The following is a 26606-nucleotide window of genomic DNA, read 5'->3' on the forward strand; positions in this document are numbered from 1 at the left end:
AACTGAAATACTAAACTTTAAATTCCATCATTTCAGTAAAATTAACAGCCACTTTTTTTTTTTTTTTTTTTTTTGGGGAATATTTAACGTCCTGTTCTAGTTTCACTTCAAAATTCTCTTGAAGCTCAAGTTCTATTCTGTTATCAAATTTCTAGTTCAGATACGGCCTTTCATACTATCCCAAGGCCCCGTGAGATATTACTATATTTAATGGGTATCTTTCGAGGAGTTCATGCACAAATAAGCACAAAAGACAAATAATATTTCAAAGGACTACGCCATAAAAGGGTAAAAACAAATAAAGGAATGAGGCAGTCACCAAATCATTTAGCTTTTATAGTCGTCCTACAGATTGTTCAAAATCTCCACCTCTTCAGGAACATGTAAATTATACCATCTTGGGCCAATTTTTTTAGGAAAGTAAAATTAGTAAATTTTTTTGAAGTGCCTACTTTTCTCCATCAAAAGAAGCTACCTCTGCTCATGGGTTCTCCTTGATCCCGAAGGAAGTCTCCCGGAGTCAATGGAGCTTCTTCCTTTCCCATTCGTATGCTTCTCTTCTTTCTGATCATGTGCTGCTTTCTGCCTGCGGGACATATCCTCAACATATCGGCGCCAAAAAAGTTCCCTCTCTTTTCTCGGAATCTTACTATACCTGGGATCAACCTTTAGAAGACGTTTAGCTGTTGACCATGAGTTGAGGATTGTTTTGCCCTCTTCTGTCTCCTGGGCAGCCGCTTCCAAAGTAATGACTTCAGCTAACATGATTTTGAAGTCATGCACACATCGCTGAGGGACAAAAATATAACAAATATAATATCACTGTAAAAATTGCCAAATGCAAATGGAATAGATCCATATAAGGAGCAGAAATATTTCAGAAAGCTGATACTTAACAATTCTTTCCCAAGAAAATAAATAGAAAATTCATTTCACTCATTCTTTAGTTTGAAAGCAGAGCATTTGGGAGAAAAAAGAATATTAACATTAGAAGAAACAATGATGTCTAATAAATTGTGCACTGCAGTGCCGCTACAGTATAGGCATCAGAAATCACTGAGAATATTATTTGATACCTGTCATGACTACATGTCTATATATACATTCTCTAAATACATACAAACAACAATCTAGTCGTCGAACTTTTGTTCCCATCACGAAATTGATATAGAAAAGACCACGACCTCAATTGTTTTCTTTCTTGTTTGTGTAAGTTTCATGAACTTTAATATCCTTTAAAGGAAAATGAGCCAATGACCAAACAGTGCTTTTAGCATTGGAGCAAACTGCTGTTCCGTAACTTTTAGGAAGTTGCATGTGGAGAAATAAAATGGGATTATGACATATTGAGCTTGCACCAATTATGGCCGCTGAGAATAACACCCGGCATGTATGCACTTTAGAAGAACATTCGTTAAGCAGCCAAAAATTAAAAAAGCTAGGAGACACTACCAGAGCTTCTCATTGTTGTTATAATTAACAATATATTTACATCTGAATCCTACAACTTCCGAACTACAATAATTTCAGAATTACCTCATGCAGCATCGTTATATGTTCACGAAAGAGCTTCTCTGTATCAGACGGATCTAAGTCAGGGTTGGTTGCACGTCCTTGAGGATCCTTCTCCAGTTTAGGCTTTGAATCTGTCCAAGATGCCTAAACAACCAATTAAGAAAAAAAGAACTGAGTTATCCATCTCATTTAATAGATAATTCTGAAAATAAATAAACCTGGTGTTCAAAACAGGAGCTTTGTACCCATGCTAATCAGGTAAAAGACATCAATTTAAAATTTCATCTTGCTCCCAATAAGTTTACTTATTACTGAAAGAAAAGCCTGAATACCAATTCTAGATAACTGGAGATGAAAATAAAAACTGCAGAAATTTGAGTCAGTCAATTGAAACCATTCATATCTATAGCTCTTCAAAGAGACAGTAAACAGTAATTACCTCAAATCACATGACTCACTAATTCCATATCATTTAAAGCCACCAGCCAATGCATAAATTTTACTCTATATAATGAAGTACATAACTGATGAACTGAAAGGATCTTAAATTTTGAAAAAAGGAAAATAAACTTCTCTGTGAACTAAGGTACATAAGGGCAATCTAAATATTGTGAAACTCATTTGTAAATACACACTTAATTCAACAAGATTTTTAAAATCTTTCCTGAAATAAAAAAATTGACTTTACATTGGATTCTGTATGAGATCATTTTTTCTTTTATCACCCTAATACACTTCATGTCATCTCCGAGTTGAACTAAGTACGGATTTAAAAATGAATTTAAAAAAAAAAATTAGATTTCTTCCAAACATAGCCTAAGGATATATTTTGATTCATTCCCATTTCAGAATCACCCAAACTGAAACCATAGTGATCAAAATTCTCTACCTGAGGATCTTTGACAGTTTCCACAAGCAAAGCTTTATAAGACGATACTGCCTCCTTTCTTCGAACTTTCAGTCTAACTCTTTCCATTTCTTGTTCTTCTCGTTCTTTACGTTTCCGCAGTTCCCGCTCCCTTTCCTTTAGTTTCTCCTGTATCAATTTGCAGGGAAAAAGAGGTTACATTTTGACATGGGGCACATTACATATACAATTGCAGATAGACTAACAATTACTTCAAAATCAAATAATCCCCTTCAAGTTTTTGAAAGCCTAAAATACTCTGAACATCATATAAAACTGTACAGCCCTTGCTCCCCACAACATCTTGCCTCCCTTCAACTACAGCTTTTCCACAGTCAGTCTCCATTCCTTTGCAATAACTACTTTTCATGATGGAGCAACACAGACAGTAAAACCTAGACTAGCAAATCTCTCTATGCCCTAGAGCAAGATTTTATCCACTGAAAAGCCAACACCTCTTTGTGGTGATTCAAGCACATTTTCCCGTCCTCAAGTATGAGAAGGGAGAGGAAAATAACCATCGAGTTTTCTCAGAAAAAGAAAGAAAAAAGTATATACCTGCTCCTCCCTTTTGGCTTTTGCCTCTCGGTTAGCTTCCGCTTGAATAGCTTTCAGTTCAGATATGTACTCATTGAATAAAACCTCCCTATCTTCGTGCCCAACAGATTTATATCTTAGGTCATTCCTTAGACTGTCCTTTACCTGCGGACATAAAAAAGTTATAAAAGTAATAATTTGAAAAGAAAAGGAAATTGAAAATCCTATAATTATTTTTGTAATTGCAAAAGCAGAACCTACTTTGTTGTGTTTCTCAGATAATGGATAAAAAACTGATTGACATTTAATTCATCTCGTTTTAACATATATGCACTCTGCAGATGATTTTACAGTATGTTCAAAACCGGCAGTAACAAGATTTTATGTACCCAACAGGAAGAAATAGCTAAAGGTTGACAAGTGCAGGAACAGTAAGCTCAACCATTAAGAGCAGCCATATCGTGCAAAATGCTACAAGGGAGGACCACACCCAAGTGACCATAATGACGACCTATTTTAGTGACCATCCCAAGAAACTGCCTCAACCGCAAACAAATCCTAGAAGTACCTACTTAAGACACAGATCCGTTAAGATTTCCTCTAACATGTTGAGAACACCTAATGTAGAGGGTCCTTACCCTGGACCAGCGGGAGTTTACATTTATATCCACCCTTTCCCGTAGCATGGACTTAAATGTAGAGGCAGCAGCTTCACGTATCGCTTGGGCCTTTTGCTCAGCAGCCCTCTTCAATGGAAGGACCCTGCAGTAGAAGCAGATATGTAGAAGAAACTACAAAATAATATGTAAAATATTTACAGGGCAAACTCAAGGAGGTTCAAGAGCGAACAAGGACATGAAGAGAACCAATTAATGTGATCATTACCACTGACCATTAGTTTGCTGACATGTTGCTTTCAGGGTTACCTAGAAATCATTTCTTGGTCTAGAAAAAGATTCAACACAAATTACAGTAAGAAATATATGTCAAATTAAGCTATGAGAAGCCAAATCTGACAATAAATATAGCAAACTTGATATCTACTTAAGCTTGAAGAACCCCTTGAGACAAATTCAAGCCACTTACATCGGGAAAAGAGGTTTGACTTGAAGATCAAACTAGTTTAAGAGTAAAACTAAGCCAAGTAGAAATTACAAGTTACCTAAATATTAATGAAATGTATTTATGATCCCAAGTTCACAAGCCTACACATCTTCAAGCTTACAGTTAAAAGCTAAATGAGCACAAGTCTATCTTCTGTTTCTGTATTGCACAAATGAATCTTAACAAGTTATGTCATCTCAAGGATTCTGAACAATTCTCCATGGTTGATGAGTCTCTGTGCACCTAACACCTGTAAGATTGCAGTCAAGGCAATCACTATAAAAATTAAGTATTGCTTATTTGATTGAGTAATGCCTGTAACCTAGTATATCGATTCTGATTTGCTAAACAAAAACCATCTAAAATTATAGATATCTAATTGTCCAGCTTTAACCGGGTAAGTCATGTCTTGGCCTCATTGGAGATCCAAGGTTCTAGTCCTTTGAGCAGGTTCAATATATAACTATATCAAAAAAATAAAATTACAGATATCTCTAACTAATTTTTTCTTAATCAAGAAGTACCTCTCATTCAATAAAACTTCCCGGTCCTTGCGTTCCAAAGCCTCAAAACGAGGATCACCTCCCCATTTCATTCTAAAAGTCTGATAATCAGTGTTGTGATCAATATCCTGAAAACAGAAATCTAAATGTAAGCAAACTGTTACCAATTACAAGGTGAAAAAAAAAAAGACTTAGATTAAATATTAAGGGAAAAATATGGGATTTAATTTTTAATTAAATCTGTAAACCTTAAATGCTTCATCCAGTAACTGCTTGAATCCCTCAATTGCAGCCTTCTGAGCAGCCCGTTTTTCTTTGCGTTTCTCCTCAGCACGTGTCTTAACATAATGTTCAAATATCGACCTTCGAGCAGAATGACTTGGAATTGCCTGCAATGGAACAGAGCTCTCAAAGCAAGACATGAAGTGATAAATGGAACTGATTAATAAATATGGAAAATAAAAGGGCTCAGAAGGTTGAAAAATACATGGCAAAATGGAACTCAGCATAGCTGCAAAAAGTGAGGTTGGTTCTAGTCCCTTCCCTTGAAGGTGTAACTCCAATAAAAGAATTTATTAGAAAAAACTTAAAAAATCCAACCCTTGTGAAATCAGTAAGTATAGCCATGTGCGGTTGAGCTCATGCTCGTCAGCCTTCATTAAAGTTTCCCATACGGGACAAATTCCCATTATCATTAATGAAAAATATGTTCGTGAAGGGTTTTTTTTTTTGGGGGGGGGGAGTGGTGTAGATGGGAGAAATGGCTGGAACATGAATCTTGCTTGAAATCTTAACGATTGGGAGCTCGAAGAGTTTACCAGTCTCCTTCAATTACTAGCTGACGTGCACCGTGATAAAGCTGTGTGGAAACTAAAGAAAGATGGTATTTTTACTGTTAAGTCCTTTTATCACTATTTAGCTAATAACGAGGGGGAAAGGGTGAGATTTCCGGATTCACAGATATGGAAGGTGAGAGCGCCACCAAGAATTACTTTTTTTGCATGGGAAGCGGTCCAGGAGTGCATTCTCACCATCGACAAATTGATGAGAAGGGGCCACATTTTGGTTAGTGGTTGTTATTTGTGCATGGAAGCGGTTGAATCCTGCAATCATCTACTTCTATGGTGTCCGGTGACCTACAGTTTATGGAATATAGTGCATAGTTTATTAGGTATCAATTGGATAATTGGGGGTACGGTGAAAAATGAGCTTTGGGTTTGGGATGAGATTTGTAAGAAGTTGAAATTTATAAAACTCATTCCTTCCACTATTTTTTGGGTGGTGTAGAAAGAGAAAAACAATAGAGCGTTCAAGGGGTGTGTAGGAAATTTGGGTAGAATTAGAAATAAGTGGATACATACTTTTGAGACTCTAATTCCAGGTCATGATGTTTATGGATAGGATGATTTTGGGAAAGTTTTTGAATTTTATTAGACCTGCCAAATTTTTGTACAAGGGCGGCACCCCCTTGGTGCCTTATACATAATATACTTGTTTTTATTTGAAAAAAATATTAATGAAAAATATGTCTTTGCCAAAGGACCTGCTGGAAAATTCAATGATAGTTTAAACTTCCCAGTAAAAATTTCACTCATCTAAATTCATCTTTTATAGACCACCAAAAGAAAACAAATAAAGAGTGAGATTATACAGTCCACGTTCACCAACTTCACCTATAAAGGCATTTTCAACATCCAAAGATGTGTAAGACAAAAGAAGCACATACCAAGAGTTTAGTATATTATCTCCATGACAATTCTGCAAAATACTCTCTCTAATTTTGGTCAAAATTCTCAATTTTTTCTAGATGTTGTGAATTCTCTTTTCTAAATGAGCTTTCCCAGTTTTCTCTCTTGAGGAAGAAAAATATTGGTTCATGTTTCAACAGTAATTATCTATTAGTCCACTGGACTTAGATATACTATTTATTTTAAACACAAAGTTAGGTTCTAACTTTTTCAAAGTAATGGACCTGTTGCAATTACACCGAAAACCCAAGAACTTCCCTATAATATAGCCAATTAATAACATAAATAAAGCAGGAACCAAAATCCGAACATTAAATCTCTAATTTTGATACCATATTAAAATATATGACTACCATCAATTGTCTAAGAAACTTAATATGACAGAAAAAGGGGCTTAAGTTATGATTTATAGTCTAATAAACTCTTCCAGAGACAAAGATATTATAGAAAAAGGGTCATCCTTGAAATGCTTTAAACTAATATACTGAGATGATCCTTTTCTTATTTTCCGGACTTGTGTGGTTGGGGGAAGTGGGATAGAGAGGGGACTATGCAAATGATCGTTAGCAGCTACGATATTTTCCCTGGGCATGCCCTTTGCATCCACACATGCATATATCATCAAATAAATTAAAAACAAAAAAGACAAGAACCTTATCTGGCTGGCTTGTACACAGATTATTACTGGAAGTGAATCTCCCACAAACATACAAAGAAATGCAACCAGAACTTAAATTTTTTTTAATAGATCCAACCTTATAGTGATTGATAAAAATAAAAAACAAACGAACTGGACCAAAATGTACATATTATCCAACAATAAATACAACAATTTTCAGAGAAACATATACATGGAAAATAGTAGCAATAATATAACTAGTCAACTTGAGTTGCAATCACACGAGTACTAGAATGTAAAAGAACTAATTCCTCAAGAATTTTCAGTTGCAGAGAAGGCCCCTAAATCCTAAACAAAGCAATTCATATTCCCAGATCATACCAACCTTAAAGCGAGGATCAAAAACTATCTTTGGCAATTCCTTCTCCCATTTTGAGAATGGTGCAATTCCTCGCTCCTTAAGCATCTCCTGCCAATTTAACAAGCAGAAAAAGCGAAAAAATTCCATATTACAATGTTTCATGCTAAAAAGGAAGAGTATAAAAGAATTTAAAATAATCTCATAAAAATCTTGTTCTCATAATCCACAGGCATATAACTTGATGAGAAAATTTTATTTTCCCTCATTCTTGCTGGGACTTTCTCGTGTATGGAATAAAAAGAATGGGTTCAGATGGAAAGAGGGGAATAGGGTACTGTCTTTCCCTTTAGTAGAGTTAGGTACTTATGGCTCCAGTCCTGTACCTTTGTTCAATGGGTATTCTCTTTCTTCCCCCGAGGATTTCGGAAGACATTATAGTTCTCCTATTTTGGACATGGGTGGCATCCTTGGTCCTTTTCAATTGATCTTTTTCTCTAAAAACAAGAACCTAGTCAAAAAGAAGAGAGAAAGGAAATGCTTGTCTGAGCGAGATCATTTTTCCCCAAGCATGCTCATTCAGCTTCCCTAGTTGGGAAACCTGTCAAATCAATACCAATCTCTGCCTTTCAAGCATTCTCAGTCGTCAAACAGAATTCTTTCAAATCCGTCCTAGATGTGGGCTGCTTTTAAAATTCAGAGGAACATGTTTTCAATCACACAACTGGACAACATGGATAGCCTTTTGGGTTATGAGTTCCAATAGAAATATAAAAGCTCTACGAGTTGCAATGAAGACAACAGAAAAGTAAGTTCCTAGCCTAGACTGAGAAGATTAACAATTACAAACGGCTATTTTTTATTTATTTCAAAAATTAATTAATAAAAGGCTTTTATTCTTTCTAGAAAGCACATAGGCAGATGATTGGCATAAGGATGATTCAATCAATGTCCTGAGTTGGAATACCTCCAGGTAGACGACAACAAAGAGAAAGAGGAATAAAGAAGTAGTTCTTGATGCCGTTGATGTTGTAAGTGAAAGCAATTTGGCGGTTGGATTCACAAATGGGGCAAGACTAGTGTGATGAATTGTAGGTAACTAATGATTGCAGAAGGTAAAAGGGACTGAGAATCCTTTGGTTGATCTGAAAGTGGTTATCTGTTATTCCGTTTCTATTCTTCTTTATGAGAAAAAGATGGTGGGCTAAAATAATAAAGGATTTTTTCGTTTCTCATAGTCATTGCTTTAATCGGTGGATAGGAGCTTACTCTGGATTGGAATCATGGGGAGTACTGCCTCATCATTTCTACTAACTTAAAGCCCCAATTAGAATTCTTTTAAATTCAAAAATTTCTCATCTGCTTAGGTGTCGAACAAGATCGACATGATAAGTTATTTCAAACAATTGAGTCAGATTAGCAAGAAAACGTTTTCTGAGAAAGGAACAAATAGAATTCATAGGTCACAAGGGAAAAAGATAATTTGCCGTAACAACAGCATAGAACTAAGGAAATTGCAGTGCACCATCTTTTTTTTTTAAAAAAATAAGAAATTGCAGTGCACTATCAAATATGAGAAAGCAAGTTTACACAAGAGCATTATTGAAGTCTTAGGACTCAGAATTGGTAGTGGGATTATGTTAAAGAAAACTGTCTCGGAATGTAAAGGAATACTAAAGTAGTTGATTCTATGTAATAATCCAAACCATACAGATTGAGGGGACTTAAAGATGTGGCAAGATGCATATCCTGAAGCTAGTGTCTTCCCAGAGGCATTCTGGCGGTGGGGAATGAACATGTTTAGGAGGTTATGGTCGGCCAAAATTTTAATTACTCTCTTGTGTGCTAAGGGTCAAATTCTTGGGTGCTACTGGCTATTTTTGGGGGTTTATGAAGAGGGCAAGGATATTCAAAGAGAGCTACATAAGCAATTTGGAAGCCACTAGGATTATCCTTTGGTGATTGGAGGCTATAATAGGCATGAGCATTCAATATCTGTCTCTCCCAATCTAGTGCAAATAAGTTTGTGACCTTTCCTGATGGAGACGATCTCATTAATCTCCTCTAATGGGCGTAGACAGACATGTCTAATACAAGAGAGAGGCTCTCTTTTATTTTTCCAGATTGACAAGCTTTTGGTGTCATAGTTTAATTTCCCAATCCTAGGTTTGATTCAGAAGCTACAACCAAGCACCACTTGGAACCATTTTCATTTCGGCTTATGCAGAAATGGCAGTAGATGCAGCCTTGTGCATTCAGTTCGACTACAAGTCACTAAAAGTTCCAAGTTTCAATGATCTGGTTATCAAGTGGTGGAGGGAAGTTATAGCTTCTCCAGCTTCAAGATTGACACAAGGAGAAGAGGAACTGCCTCGCTCTTGTTCTTGGATGAGCACCATTCAAATTCTTTCCAGGGTCTAGAAGTTTGAGGTGGAAGCTCTTAAAACGTGATTGCCAAGGCTAAGGAGATGAATTTGATGCGTGGGTTGATTAGTCTAGAGGGGATGGTGTCGTTGAGTTACACATCTCCTTCTTTAAAAACTTACCTTCTCCTATTAATAGGCAATGCAAGGATTTCATTTTAAATTTTTTTTTTGAGATAAAGGGATTTCGTTTCTAATATCATATGCATTCATTTTGTTTCCAAGCTGCATTGGCCCAAGGATTAATTTGGGGAAATCTGAACTTATTCACTCAAGCATGGTGTGAAGGGAGGAGTCTTGCAAGAATTTCAAGATGTAAGATCACATCTCTTCCTCTGAGAAATACTTGAGTGTGTGCTAGGCGCTAAATTTAAAGGAGTGGGCAGTGGAAGCAGCAGTTTGCTATCAAAAAGGATCCGGCTATATTTCTCTAATCCAATTCCAGCCACCATTAAGAATTTCGAAGCCATATAGTGTCTTCTTTTTAGGGTGACACTGGGAGCCAAACATCTAAGATGTTAAACAGCCATATTACAAGAGCTCTCCTGCCATCAGGTCTTTGGCGAGTTTAAGAATACCTTCTTTGAGAAGAAATTAAAGGACGAGGCCTTTGTATCAGCTTGTTATTTGGTAGTAACTGGTTAAGGGGAAAGAAAATGGATATACAAGAATGATTTGGGCGAGGAGGATTACATCAGGCTGCTACTTTGTCTTGCTTCCTTCCAAGTTAATCCACTCAAGCTGCTACTTCGTCTTGCTTCCGTCCAAGTTAATCCACCCAGAGAATTTTTGTTTTTTTTCCAAAAGAACAAGTATAAAATGTATTAACAGCACCAAGAGGATGCAACCCATAAACAAAATTATTTAAATTTCAGTTAATCTATCTATAATATACCCAAAATCTTCCTTACTATACATATCATGCCCAAGATAAATGAAACCAAAATAGTGAAACCATCTATCTCTAATCTTTAACCAGTCACTAACCACCCTATGAAAAGTCCTATTTCTTTCCTTCCAAATAACCCAAAAAACAGTTAAAGGAATCATATTACTAAATCTTTTCTTTTTACAAATGCCCTCCCACGCCTAAATCTCACCTCTAACTGATCCTGACATCACCCGAAAGTCCATAATCATAGTCCAGATAGAATGCGCCGCAGGGCACCATAAAAGAAGATGATTGCAAGATTCCGCCTCCTGCATACACATATAACACCCATTCACCATCACTCTGTCTCTTCTCATAAGGTTTTCAATCATCAGCATGCGTTCTATGCATGCCTCCCAAGCAAAAAAGGTAACTTTTGGCAGAGCCTAGGCCTTCCAGATCTGCCTGGCAGAGAAATGACTACCATCACCCTCTCCCATCAGAAGCTCATAATAGGATTTGACCGAGAACATCCCCTTCTTCCTACATTTCCAAACAAGATGATCCCTCTCCATATTCATATTCACCCCATAAAGCAAGTGGAGAAGCTCAGCATACTCGGCGATCTCCCAATCGTTGAGATTTCTAATCACCTCAACACACCATCCCCGAACAGCACTTTGATCCCCATATGCCTTCTCCACATAAATGCCTTTCTCCATAGCAATAGTAAAAATCTAAGGAAAGCGGTTTTTAAGTCTACTCCCCTCAACCAACTCATCAAGCCAAAACTGGACTCTATTCCCCCTCCCAATTTTCCACTTAACACATTCAAGTATTTTATCATACCCCATACTGATTTTCCTCCACGACCCACCACCATGAGAACTACCTCTACCACCTAGGGAAAATGAACGGATTTGGAACCTTACCCCCTAAGATTTAATTCTCAGTTAAGCCCTATATCACCAAATTACTCGTCCTTATTGGACTATTTTCGCCTTTCCTTAGAAGCAAATTAGGATGTTAGTTATCATGTCCTAAGGTTCGTTCTTTCCATACTATCCAAAGTATAGTTAGTGGTATAAGATTTACAATTTTCCTCCCCTTACTAATTCCCTCCCAAGCCCATAATTCATCTCTCACTGAACCCCGCCAGCTAACACCCAACCATAGTTCATAAATTATAAACCACCGGATACCATATAAGAATGTGACTATAAACCGCAACTCACCTCTTTTACATGGGACATTGTAATTCCTAACCTTTTTTTACAGAAGAAGAAGATTTATAAGATAAAAGGAAAAAAATACAAAAAAGGAAGAAAAAGTATCCTCCAGAAGTTACAGATTATAGTTAGCAAAAAAATTAGAAATAGATAAGATACATAAAGAATGTACTAACATAAGGACCAAAAACAATACCCCAATTATGATGAAGTTCAAAAATACGTAGATTCGAGAATTTTCCATGCGCCTTGACCATAAAGATGCCAAAAAAGTCATATTCTTCCATGTCTCATGGAAATATGTACTTTGGTTGCGATTCCTAACCTTACTAAACTGTTTGATATTTTTAGTAAGCATTAGTTTCCCCTTCCAGTCCCAAGTTTTTCTTCTCTACATGGAGGATTGTGTGAATAGTAAAGAGCATGAAGCCTCACAAAGTGGAGCTCTCTCTACTATCTGTTGATTAGAATTTAGACCAGGATATTCAATGACCATATCTACCCTGATCATCTTCATGTGATAGATTGGATTGTGTGACCTCATTGTGGATCAAGGTGCATGGTTTCTCTTAGAGGTTATCCTTGTCTGACATGCAAAGCGATAAGGAGACTACCGCATTACATCACTCATGCTTTTCTTATTCTACTTTTCGTTTATAATTGCAAAGAGGATACCTTAGTCCCCCTTTTTCTATTCTACTTCTCTCTTAATGATATCTTCTTTTCCTATCTTAAGGAAAAAAAATTGCCTCATTAGCACTTTATCGATGACAATATTTTTCACATATATTGAGAAGCTCCTACACATCAATGGTACCCTTTATGTGCCTTGAGATATTTCTTAAGAGTCTAGAGTGCATGAGATGCGATGCAAAAAAAAACCAATGCGAAACAACTTCGGCATTCAAAAATAGGTAATCTTAGACTACATTTGGTACACAGGTAGGGTAGCAAATTGGGTAAGCTAAGGTAGTTGAGTTGGGTAGGGTAAGCTATTCATAAGTAAAATTCTTACTTTACAATGAATTTGGGATGACTGGATAAGAAATTGAAGAGAGTATAATGCAGAAACTACATTTCCTATTTTCAAATTCACATATGTAATTCTAGCCTGGTGGTTACTCACCCTAATTAAGAGTACATTGGTCAACCTCCCAATTTATTACCTCTCAACAATCACCATTCATGTCAAAGTGACTAAGAGATTGAAAGTCATCCAATGTAAATTCCTATAGGGTGATGTTGATGATGACTGCAAATATCACTTGGTGAGATGGGAAGACATTAAAGCTCCACTCAACTATGGGGGGCTTGGTATACGGTCCATCGTAAAAATGAATGAAGCGCTTCAAGGAAAATGGCTTTGGAGATATATGAGGGAAGAAAACAGTCTTTGGGGAAGGATTGTTGAATTGAGTATATGGCAGAAAATTCAGGTAACACAGTTACTATTCTGCATGGGCGAAGTTTGTGGAGGAAAATTTTAATGCAATGGAATAGTTTCCAACAGCGTACTAAATGGAAGATTGGAAGAGGCAACAAGACCAAATTTTGTGATGATGTTTGGGCTGTTGATGGATGTCTTAGAAGGAGGTTTCCCAGAATTTATAGTGTTGCTGAATCTAAGGTTATGATGGTTGAGGAAGCTTACAGTATGTTAAATGAGAATCTGGCTTGGACTGTTAATACTAAACGGAATTTGTATGATTGGGAAATAGATGAGCTTGAAGAACTGCTGCAGGTTCTTGCAACACAGCATGTGTCTAATTCCGAGGATCAGCTCTTGTGGAAACTGGAAAAGAAGGGAAATTTCTGTGTTACCTCATATTACAATAATCTTTGCAGCTTGGGTGATGCTGCCAGGGAAGATTTCCTGCTAAGCTCATATGGAAATCCATGGTTCCCCCTCAAATAGCATTTTTTGCGCGGGAGGCTTGTTGGGGAAGAATTTTGACTTTAGACAAGCTGAAAATTAGAGGACAGATTTTGGTGAACGGATGTTATTGCTGTCTGCAGGCAGAGGAATCTTGTAACCGCATTTTATTGTGGTGTCCTACAGTATACAGCTTGTGGTGTAAGATTTATGACATTTTAGGGATTGATTGGATGATTGCCGGTTCGGTTAGGAGGGGAAATATGGGCTTTGGATAGTTTATGTGTAAAAAAAAATGTTGCTAATGTTATTCCTTTGACTGTCTTTTGGGTCATTTGGAAAGAGAGGAGTAGAGCTTTTGATGCTATTTAAAGTAGTACTAATAGATTAAAAGATAGGTGAATTCGTTATTTTGGGTCTATTTTGCTAAGTCATGACATTATTAGTGATGTGAATTGTGAGAATGTCATAAACACTCTTACTTTATTGTAATAGGTGATTGCGACAAAGAGTTTATAGTAGTAGCAACAGCAGTAGTTATCAATGATAGTAGTGGTGGAGGAGGTGGCTACAATGATAGTGGAAGGATTGAGGTGCAGGTGGTAGCGAGGAGGCATGGTAGTAAAAGCAGCGGTGATGGTAGTGATGGTAGCGGCAATGACAATGGTAGTCACCAACAACAACTGCAACATAAGGATGGTGGTAGAGGTAACAGTAGAGTAGGTGGCATGGGTCCATAATGGCAACGGTGGTGGAGCTAGCACTTGTAGAGTATCTTCTAAAGGGATATAAAAGAAAAAAGAAATATAAGGGTCATTTGAATTTCAAAAGCACTACCCATTCAATTAGTGTTTATTTACCCCTCATGGAATGAATAGCACTATCACCCTATAGTGGGTGCATACCTATTTACTTCCAAACATGGATAAGTACGGTAAGGAGCCTTATGCACATCATAACCTATGCAACCTAGTTTACCAAACATAGCCATGGTATTTTACATATCCTCGTATTATTTAGGTTATTTAAGAAATAGAAATTCATTTTCCCTCTAAAAAAACAAGGGAAATTATATTGAAGAAATAATTGATATGTTCAAGACTTAGAAACACTGGATAGGTCATTATTAATTGTTTTACATTCCCTTATTTGATTGTAATTAACGACAGCATTTTGAGACGGAAAAGAAATATTGTGAAGTAGCAAGGGGGCACCCTCCACATATGATGCAACAAAAAGATTATTGAAGAAAATCAAACAAAATATAAAAAACCTAAAAACCTAGACATTCTCCATAGATGAGAGGATAAGTTTTAAAGACATACATAAGGTCTTACACTAATTACAGAAGGTTGAGTGTAATGCCAGTACAAAATCTATTTAACCATAGGGCAATAGGTTGAGTTGTTTATTTTTTTCCAATCTAATATAATTCAAAAGTTAAATAATGAAAGCATATGATAGGGTTAGCTAGAATTTATTGGATGCAGTTATGGATAAAAAAAGGTTTCAAAGATAAATAGAGAGAACAGATGAGAAATTTTTTTACGAGTATTAAACACGGTTTAGAGGTCAAAAAAGATTCTAATAGAGATCTTGTATCCACATTCTTGTTTATAGTAGTGGTTGGCATTTTAACTCATATGCTCTCTAGGGATATTGGTACCGGTTTCTGCATGGTTGCTTGTGGGGAAGGATGTTGTGGAGGTCTCCCACTTACAATTTGCAAATGATATAATCATCTTTATGCCTCAGGATAAGAATTTCTCTCCCAATACCATCTCCCTTTTATAGGTGCTTGAGGTTACAAATTAATTTGAATAACAGTGATTGGTTGGTATTGACAATGAGAACGAATCATTAGAGACATCATTGAGACTTTGGATGGCTTACTTTGACATAGTCTATCACCTCCACATGCTAGTTCTTCTCAAGATCCAGTATTTGTTAAGTTCCCATCAATCATAGAAGCTCATGGAAATTCAGTTTTCAAGGATTTCCAAGCTCTTTTTATGTGTTTTTGTATTTCAAAGAGTAACTGTGACATGTTTCCTCTATTAGGTATGGAAATTATGAAGTAAATTGCTTTCTTTGTTGAAGGTTGAGTGAGTAGATCCCCCTCACTCGAAGATTTTTATCTCTATTTATTATCTTTCCATACTCACCATCCCGATTCAGGATGCTAAACAGATTGAGTCGATTCAGAACAGATTTCTTTGGGGAGACTCGGATAATACAAAAAACTTACCATCTTGTTAAATGGGATGAGGTTAAACGTTCAATGAGGATAGGCAGGCTCGGAATTAGATCCATCACCACTATGAACAAAGCATTTCATGGCAAATGCTTATGGCGTTTTTTGAGTGAGGAAGACAACATGTGGAAGAAAATTATTAAGATTAAATGGATGAATAGAGGCCTTGACCATACATATTTACCCAGTAGACCACATGGTACAAGTGCATGGAAAAATATTATGAATATGCTTGAAGTCTTGAGTGGCAATGTTCGTTGGGAGGTTGGGAGAGAGGACAAAATAAAATTCTGGCATGACAATTGGTGCGGCGATGTCTCACTGAAAATCAAATTCCCTAATATCTTTACTATTACCCACAACAAGGATTTGCTGGTTGCTGATGCTTTCTATTCCGCAGGTAACTGTGTAGTGGCTGTTGACAGAAATCTTAACGACTGGGAGCTATCTGAATACGTCTGCTTCCTACAATTGATGACTGGTGTAAATTTACTTGACAAGAGTGACACTCTTATTTGGAAGCTGAAAAAAATGGCAGGTTCACTGTTAGTTCTCTTTACAAGCACCTCAACTCTGCTAGTAACCTAGATGATGGTGTGTTCCCCTTCAAATCTAGATGGAAAGCAAATTCCTCCCCAGAATCGCCTTCTTTGCTCGGGAAGTTGCTAAAGAACGTATCTTGACAATTGATAATCTGATGAAAAGGGGTAGAGTCCTAGTTAATAGATGTTTCCTATGCAAAATTGATGCCGAAAGCTGTAACCACATCTTACTCTGCCCCTTCTCTGTCAAACTTTGGTCACTTGTCTACAGCCTAATGGGTATTAATTGGGTGGTGGCGGGTTCTATCAGTAATGAACTTTTGGCTTGGGAGGGCCTTTCTCCAAATTCTCCTGCAGCACGACTTATTCCATTATCCATTTTCTGGATTCTTTGGAGGGAAAGGAGCAATAGAGCATTTGAGGGTAGGGAAGACTCCTTAGTAAATATTAAAAATAGATAGCTGCATTATTTTGCCTCCATCTTTTTGGGACATAACTTGCATACTCTTGATGATTTGGGAGCAATTGTAGACATGCTCATTGACTTGTAAATTTATTTTGTACATAGGCGGCTCCCCTTGGGATCTTTCTATTAATATACATCTCTTTTATCTAAAAAAAAAAAGAAAAAAAAAATTCGGACATGGGAAAGGCAAAAGAGCATAAGATGAAGAGGGCTCATTTTGGCAAACATGAGTAATTTGGTTTGAAGGAAAAGGATTTTTAAGCATTAGCTTTCAACCAGATCATATGGTCTAGGATAGGATGATCCCCCTTCTTCCATGTCAAGCTAAAGCCAATCACTAAGGAAATACCTTTATGTACTAGGCAAAGCGATTGGATCTCTATTTTCTCTTAAGGCTTCCTACTTTCTTCCTTGTACTTTTGGTCTCCTTTTTTTGGTTGGAGAATATCTTATCCTCTTCTCTTGTAAATTCTCTTCCGCATAAAAAACAATCCACACCAAACCTTTCCGTATTGTGTTTATAACTCCCTCTAAACTGAAAAAACTGAACCGAACTGGATCAAACTATGTTCGTTCTTCAATCAAAAATAATTTCATTAATCATAGATTTGATGGATGATTATGTTTTTTTTTTATTTCAAAAAAAATGGATGATTATGTTTTATGATTTATTTTTATTGATTTACTTTGATTATTTTTTAGTTACAAAAGTAGCTTGAAAAAAAATAAGAAAGAAAGAAATGGGTCCAAAGCGAATAAATTTGAGTTCAATATTCCGTCCAAAGTTAGAGGATTGAATACTTCTATTGACAGATTTTGGACATTTTATCATGTAAGTAGGCAAATTTTTCCATCACATATACAGGTGGTAAATAAGGGATTAAATTCTAGCTAAAAGAGTGAATAACTACTTATTTCTTATTTTATCCCAAAAAACACATAAACAGCTTATACGAAATAAACCTATCCAAATTCAAGACAGACTAATGGAATAAAAGCCACTGAGGATTTCCAAACGAAACAGAAGCAACATACCTTAAATTGGATGATACACTCTTCTTTTGTTGGTCCACTGTCTGCATCCTCAGAGTCTGAAGAAGAATCAGACATGTTACCATCTCCTGTTGTATCTTTTAGCTTATCTTTGCTATTTTCACTTTGCAAGCCTTTTGCGAGCTCAACTACTTTTGAGCCATTTACTTCTGATGCTGCCACTGATGAAACTGGAGCAGGCAAGGAAGTTGCAGGAGCTCCAGGGTCCTGCAACTTCTTCTTTATCAAATCCAATGCTGACGAAGATCCAGGTGGACCTGAGGTTCTAATAGCTATGGCATCACGCCCACCTGTATTAATAGCAGGAGTACTCAAACTTGTCGAAGCAGATCCTTTTTCAGTCACTGGATCAACATTTGGCACAGACAACGAGTGCTCTCTGAATATCTCATTACCCTGCTTCTTTCTCAAATCCGTAACCTCGTTGGGGACCTGCCAGCTGCTTATCTGATAGCAAAAAAACAAAAGCACTTGTTAAAAAGTTACAAAATAATTTACAAGCTATAGCCATAATCTTGCATATCGATTTTTTCAGTAACTCTTGAATCTCTGGCACGCACCTATCCTAAAGAACCTCTTATCAGTCAAGTCTCAGCCAACAGCTAGAAGTCTGTTTCCTACAATTTTATGTATAACATGTGAAACCAAGATCAATGCTCAAGTTGTTTGCTTTGCTGGATAGACTAAGACTGTAAAAGAATTATGCTTAAATGAGAATAGAATTACATTGTAATGGAATTGTTATTACACTACAATGTTTGGTTCACAACCAATAATAATCCATTACAATATTATTACAATGTCTGGTTGGTTCATTATGAGGATGGAATAGTATTGTCGTAAACTGTAAATAACTATAACATCTTCTTTCACTATATTTTAAAGATATGGGGACTTGGGATCCTGTAGTGACAAGGTTTAAGAAGAAATTTGTGGGATGGAAGAGAACTCTCTTATCCAAAGGGGAAGACTCAAGCTTATGAAAAGTATACTGAGTAATTTATCCATTTATATGTCTTTCCTGACAATGCCGATGAGAGTGGTCAAAAGTTTTAAAAAAAAAATTTCAATACAAATTCCTATCAGGAGGCTTGGAGGACAGGAGAAGATACCATTTGATTGCTTGGGATGAGCTCAAGAAACCATTTTCCAATAGAGGGTTGGGCTTCTGATCTCTTGTTGGAATGAATGCAGCACTACAGGGGGCAAGTGGCTCTGAAGGTTTATGAATGAAAAATGAACATTATGGAGAAGGGTGATAGAAGCAAAATATGGTATAGTCGAGAGAGGGTGGTACACGAGATTCGTGACGAGACCACATGGTGAAGTGTTATAGAGTAAAATTGGAATGGGTGGTCATGACAAGTTTCATGTGTGCACATGATGGAAAGTTGGCAAGAGTGATAGAGTTACCTTGTGGCACGATTCATGGTTGGTTGATGGAACCCTAAGGGATCAATATCCCCAAATCTTTGTCATTTCTCAACAGAAAGACATCCTAATTAGTCATGCATTCTGAGACCTTGGTGGAGGAGAGAGAGTGTGGCAGATCACTATATTGAGAAACCTCAGTGACTGAGAGATCAATGAGTATGAGAAACTTCTCAGTACATTATCTTTGGTGTTCTTGGAAGGTAGCAATGATAGCTCCATATGATGTCTGACTATGAATGACTCTTTCCCGATCAAATCATTCTATAAGCATTTTGACCAAGTAGGAAGATTATGGCATCAGATTTTCTCTTGAACAAATATGGAAGGTGAAAGTCCCTTTCAAAGGATCTTTTTCTTGGGAGGCCAACAAAGAGAGCATTCTTACCATTGATAAGTTGATGAGATGGGGCAAGATTCTTGTGAATGGATGTTATTTTTTGTGAAAGGCCTATGGAAACTTGCAATCATTTACTTTTTTGGGTGCACAAAGGTGTACAAGTTATAGACTATGGTATCTGATTTATTAGGCGTGAAGTGGGTGATGACGAGATCGATTAGAGATGAGCTTTGAGCGTAAAAGGGCATTATTTGGTAGAGGAAAATGCAGATCCTATATCAATCACCATTTTTTGGGAGGTTCAAAAGGAGAGAAATCTACAAGTTTTTGAATGGGTTAATGAAGATAATGGTTTTGACTTAATTATGAATAGATAGTTATAAACTTTTGATTTTTTGTATGGGATCACGCTCTATATCTTATGGAGAACTTAAGGAACCTCATTGACTTATTGATAAATATGTAAATATTTTGTATAAGTTGTTAATATAATTTTTACTCAGTGTATTTCAAAGAAAAGGGTTGATTACCCAATTAAGAATTTAGGGATTAAAACCTAGACATTACACCTATCAAAATCTAAAACCCCTAAAGCATTACTTTAAAGGATTTGATTTCATCACAAAACCAAAAAATTGAGGAACACTTAAAATATTATTTAATAACTTAATTGTCAATGACATTATAGGTTGTACATAGGTTAGAAGATTTTGGAAAGGTCCTCGATCATTTAATTAACTTGCAAATACTTTCTATACGGGTGGTATCCCCTTGGTACCATTGTGAATAATATTGTTCTGTACTTTTATTTTTTAAAAATATAATACTAATTTAATAGTTAATAAGTGAGATTATAAAGTTATTTATAATGACCACTAAGTAATTTTTCCTAAACATAATCAAATAAGTAGTAAAATAGTAGAATTAAAAAAATTAATTCTAATAAGAATGAGAAAATAATATTAGGAAAACTAATTCTAATACAAATAGGAAATGTTAAAACAAATAAAAAATTTAAATACTAAAAAGAAGATCCCTAAATAGTATAATAATAGTTTTATATTTAAAAGAATTGTTATTTCTATTCCATTTAGACATAACCTATTTTGCACCATTTTATCTCAGTTGAAGAAAACTTGTCCACGAGTTTTAAATTGGTGAACAATATAAAAATTTGACCTTCGAACTTCTTTATGGAAATTTAACGAAATCTATGCATAGTCATTCTTTTCGGTAACAAATATGATGGAAACATGCAACTTTATTCCAAAAAAAAATAATGGAAACATCAACTGTTTAGGAGCGTGAAACCTGATGAAAGGATGAAATCAATATATTGAATTTGCACTTCAAATTCATCCTTGGGTTGAACATCTTTAGTTTCAATTATTGGCTCGGGTTCCTCTTTAGATTGAACTTTTATAGAACTCTCTATAGGTAGTAAAAGATCTTTATTCTTAGGAAGACATAACACTTCTTCTCGTCTCTCAACTCTCTTAGGCTCTTTTTCTTTATCTTATTCATGAATGCAGGTGCTTTTGGACATTTATGTTTATTCATCATTTGAAACCACACAGTTTGGTTCAATTCCTCGTTTTTGCCAAAGTAATGGTTAACCAAATCGTGCTTCTGAACCTCAGCACGTAACAGAATTAATATTAATAGTAATAACTTGCTTCAGAAGCGATGGCAAGTAGAACTATTTTTATTGAGTGCCAGTTTTCACCTTCTTAAGCCGTAACTCTAATACTTCAAATTTGCTTTTTTCTGTTCTTTCTGGAAGGTGTCCCTTTAAAGGTAAAGGTCTTTATCTGGACGGCAGGGAAAAGGTTTCTGGCTTCTATGGTTTAAAACAATTTGTTTGCCCTCTTTGGGAAATGTTGGATGTGTAACCAATCACAAGATCTTTTTTTGGACTATTTGAGGGGTTGAATCAATAAAGAGCATAAAATGTTTATGGACCTGGACGTTGAGCTTTATGGCCAGAACAAAATGCCAGAATATTAAGGACAGCATTAATCATGCTCATCTTATTTAGAACAGAATCTTCGCATGGGCAATAACAGGCGAAGACTCATGATTTTTTTTTTGAGGATTGTTCTTTATATATTCTGTAAAGGAATAGGGAGGCTACCAGTTGTCAAGTTCAGTAACCTTTTCCTGACTGTGTTTTATTTCTTTTACTTTTCATTTTTCTAAAAGAATATCTTATTTTCATCCTTTGTCATCTCTTTCATTACTTTCTTTTCCTATCAAAAAAATATAAAAATCACTAACTATATTTATCTATCAAAACATGGTTAATGATTAAAATAAATTCATGAAGGCATGTCAAAGAAACCACTACTGGAGGGAATTCAAAATGCAAGAGAGAAAGAACATAGAAAACTTATGTGGTTCAATGATGTGCTTATTTCATGGAACTACCAGTCAAATTTCACAATAGAAGAATTAAATCTTATACCTGGGATTTTTTTTACTAGAGAAATATATATCTAACAAGGATTTTTCCCTTAATAATGTAAACAGAAAACACAGAATTACAGGAATATACAAAAAAGCCCTCCTTATTACAGTAGGATTTTTAAAAAAAAATAAAAGAAGAGAAGATGTATTAATGTGAGGTGCTAAGGGAGCACCGCCCATTTACAAAAAATTTACATGTCAATTAGCACTCTTATTACAGTAGGATATTGTACTGCAAGTGACAAATCATGATTCATCATCACTTGGGGAGGATCTATGCAAAGACAAAGATAATGACATATTCATGTGAACTCTCTTCCTTTTAGTGGGAGCCTTCAGTGAACAGTAATCTTTTTGAATATGAGCCACAAATTAAGAACTCAGATGCTCAATGAATCACAAGCAATTGCTAAATAACTCGACAAATTCCTTTTCATAAGACCTGTGGCCATTGTCAAGCATGAGACTTGAAAATGAGCGTTGATTAACCCCAGATAGGAGACCATTACACCAACATGCCATTGGCTATACAACTAGATCATTTAATCACCAAAACAACTAATCAAAAGAACTCCGGCAAAAACTAAATCAAATATTTAATCAAGTTCAGTACAGTACCTTCGTCTTACTATTGAAATAATACTTTTTCCCATCGTTTGTGGTGACTAAAGCCCAATCACTCCCAGACAAACACTCCCTAAACAAAAAAAAGCACAAAAACATTTTGAGGAAGGCTAATCCAGCAACCTTGCTGCAATTTTAAAGTAAGAAATAGACATATACAGGACCTTATTTGCAAACAACATACAAATATGAAATAACTCTATAACAAGAAACAAGGGGACAGATTTGACCAAAAGCATTCTGCTAAAAGAAATAACATTTGAAGCAAAGTGAAAAACTGATCAAGTAAAGAAAAAAACAAAAATTTATCCTGTACTGTTTCTCAGCCAAAATTTAGAAGTACTTTAAAATAAAGAACTGTCTAAGCAATCTAATAAGAACTTACATTGAAACTGGTGTTGGCTGCACAGGAACCTTATCAGGCTGCAATTGTTAACACAAGACAGAACTTAAAATTAATTGGATGAATTTACCATGGGGAATAAAGATGTAAATTCAAGCCGCATGTTACTGCTATACAGAGAAGTAGTTTGCATGAGTTCGAACATTTGAAAACATAAAGAAATAAATAAAAAATAATCTATATGTTCTTTCTTGGTAAAAGATTATCAAAGAAATTAGGTTATTTTTTATAACTAAATTGGAAAGACAAGATAGCCTAAGACAAAGCAAAAGCTTAGACTTTGGTTGGCAGAGACTAGATAGGAAAAATGCTTATGTTCTATGTTTTGTCTTATATGTTCTATGTTCGACAGATATTAAGCAGAGAAGGATACAACTGACAGTTACCCAAGTACACCCGTGTTATCTCATGTTTGGTTTTCCATCTCTCTATTTCAAAATGTTGTATGCATATAATGGGACAGAAATTGTTTTGGTTTGTGATAAAAATGAAATTAAGCTGGAAGAAGATACTTTTGAGAAATATTTTATGCTATAGAAACATGATATATCTTTTATAAGTATATTTATCATTCTTATGCTTCATTAATTTATCAATTTAATATTTGAAACAAAAATATAACATTAATTTACTATCAATCATTTATACTTATTATAAAATATTAAAATAATGTTTACTTTAAAATAAATAATATTTATTTTAATGAAATAGAACAACTAATTTAACTAAATATCTTAAACTAATTTAAATTATTAGAATAATTTTTGAAAAAATAATACTTAAATAATTATAATTACTATTATCTATTGTTATACAATTTTTATTATTTTAACATTTATTAATTTCATAACATAATTGATCAACATTTCATATTAAAAACATTTTTTATGGAAAATTTTACAAAAGGTTTTCTCTTAAGGTTGCTTTTAATGAAAGTTACCTTTTAAGAGTATGTTTGGTCTGACTTCTACTTTCATTTTTGGGATCAAAAAATAAAAGCATGGTCAAGACTAAAAACACGAACACTTTTAGCTAAAAGCAGAAACTATTTTCAGTTCTTGATAAAATGAAATCAAAAGCTCGAAATAGATACTTCTTAGAAATGGCTTGTGCTATAGCAGGTAAATAATATTTTTAATGATTACATTTATTAAGTTTATGCTTCATATAATATTAATTCATTATTATAATTTCATTAAAAGAATACTTGTCCTAAAATTAAATAATAATAATAATAATAATAATAATTTTGAATTAATTATATAGTTAAGATATTTATTTCAAAGAAAAATAGTTAAGATATTGTTATTAGATATTTATAATAATTAATTTCTATTGTTATGTAATTTTTTATTATTTCAAAATATATTATTAATTTTATAACATAATTAATTAAATATAACCCCAGATTTTATATTGAAAGCACTTTTATAGCAAATTTTACCAAGCACTACACTATTTTCACCTAAAAACCTGTTTTTATTGAAAATTATTTTGAAAACACTTTTACCAGCTCAACACAAGCACCAACCAGCCAAACAAACTCTAAGCACTTTTAATAGCTCACAGTACAATTACCAAGTAAGCCAAACGGATACTTTGTTGAAGACTGCATATACAATTTATTTAAGTATTCCATTATTATCAGTAACTAAATGACAATTTGTAATTTTTAATAACTAAGTCACATAGTTTTGATATTGTTCCCATCATCTTTTAAGGTTGAATAATTGATAAAACATAGAGCGCAGAATTTAAATAATAAAGTTTGCTCAAATATAATTATTGATATTTAATTAAAATTTCAATTCACAGAAAAACTGTGGATTCATAAAAGAGATTAGGACTTATTTTTTATTAAATTATTAACAATTCTATAATAATCCAAAACAAGTTTAGAATTTTCCTTTTTTTTGGCTTTAGTAAATGGGTTTAGAAATTAGAAATTAGACATTAGAAATTAGAAATTAGAAAAATAAGAGATTAGAAATTATGGTGACAAGTAACTATTTAGGCTAAGCCTAGTTGTTAAAAGTAAAAGATATTTACTTACTCGACTAAATAAATTAATTAATTGTTAATTAACTGAATTGATTATTTAATAAATTATATAATTAACTAAATTAAAACATAACTAGCATAATTATCAAGCAGCACAGACTAGGCAAATTGCCAATCAGCCTGAGCAGCAGAACTGGCGAACAACATAGACAGGCCACATCTGGACGGGCAGAATGACTAGATAACTTGGCAGGCTGGATCACAAAGACCACAGTAGGTAAAAGGGTCATGTCTAGATTGAATAGAGGATGGAAAAGTGGGAGCAAAAAAAAGAGAGTCCCTCAGGTGAGAAGCAGATTTTTCGTTTGCATTGTCCATGAGATCCCATAGTTTTGGCTGGGTTAACAACTGTCTAACACCATTTTTGTATTGTCAGTCCCATGAAACGAATAACAAAAAATGTCCAATCATGTGCCAGAACAGCCAACAAAATCTGCCTTGGTCCTTGACATGCAATCACAAAGGTAGCACAGAATTGTTTTTTTTTAATATAACAACATATATCACTAGAAAGGAGTGGAAAGGAACCTCAGGATATGAGCCTTTTGTGAGTCAGTGTCAGCTATCACAATAATGTCAAATTGATCCCGAAGAGAACTACTGGAAGACATTGTATCAAGAAGGAATAACTGATTTAGAGTCTTAACTTGTCCTCACTCCCGAAAGACAACCTTATTCTAGTCTTTCAACTCAGCCTTGATGAGTAGAAGCTTCTTCACAAACTTGAAATTCTTCTCACCCAACAATCTACCTTTCTCCCTACCAGTGCCTAAGGTTCTCAAGGAAGTCCACATATCCTTGAAACACCCAATGTATTCTCAAAACAAAAGTCAACGCCTCACCATAAAAGACTAGACTCAAAAAGATCAAAAAGTGATTTCCCACCTTAAAAGACTAGATTTCAAAAGGAACCAAAAGTGAACAGATATTAGGCAAAGGAGAACTTTTTAAAAAAAATAAAATATGGTATATATCATTAATTTGCACCATGCCGGTGCCGACCCATATTTTTTTGAAATATTAAGTGTATAGTATAGAATATACACAAACATTTACATGTCAATCAGTATGTCAATAAAGTCTACAAAATCCTCCATAGAATATAGAAGTTGACCCATAACCAAAAAAACCAGGATTTGGAGCTATCTAACGCTAACCTATTTAGATCATCTTCTACCCACCTCAAAAGCCCTCTTGTTTTTATCTTCCCACACAATCCAAAAAATAGTAGAGGGAATGGGGCTCACATGCCTCTTTCCCTCCACTCCACTAATACCTT

The 26606-nt window shown here is 35.0% G+C and overlaps 1 protein-coding gene across 2 annotated transcripts in view; it reads right to left on the reverse strand.

The window, feature by feature from the left end:
• Positions 1-241: 241 nt before the first annotated feature.
• Positions 242-26606, reverse strand: part of PRP40C (pre-mRNA-processing protein 40C) — a 34601-nt gene continuing 8236 nt past the window's right edge. Inside the window, exons 4-14 of one of the 2 annotated variants that reach the window (XM_088206395.1) lie at positions 23249-23286; positions 22858-22936; positions 17985-18449; positions 7319-7402; positions 4815-4955; positions 4588-4694; positions 3598-3721; positions 2981-3124; positions 2405-2551; positions 1537-1659; positions 242-789 (exon numbers count right to left, since the gene is read on the reverse strand). In XM_088206395.1, the coding sequence (XP_088062521.1) occupies positions 472-789; positions 1537-1659; positions 2405-2551; positions 2981-3124; positions 3598-3721; positions 4588-4694; positions 4815-4955; positions 7319-7402; positions 17985-18449; positions 22858-22936; positions 23249-23286 (1770 nt within the window). In that variant the 3' untranslated portion in view covers positions 242-471. Of the gene's footprint in view, positions 790-1003; positions 1371-1536; positions 1660-2404; positions 2552-2980; positions 3125-3597; positions 3722-4587; positions 4695-4814; positions 4956-7318; positions 7403-17984; positions 18450-22857; positions 22937-23248; positions 23287-26606 lie in introns of those variants that run through there. The other variant, XM_088206396.1, reaches the window with a different exon arrangement.

Source organism: Carica papaya, chromosome 6 (genome assembly GCF_054855325.1).
Source record: "Carica papaya isolate Zhongbai chromosome 6, ASM5485532v1, whole genome shotgun sequence".
Taxonomy (NCBI): Eukaryota; Viridiplantae; Streptophyta; class Magnoliopsida; order Brassicales; family Caricaceae; genus Carica; species Carica papaya.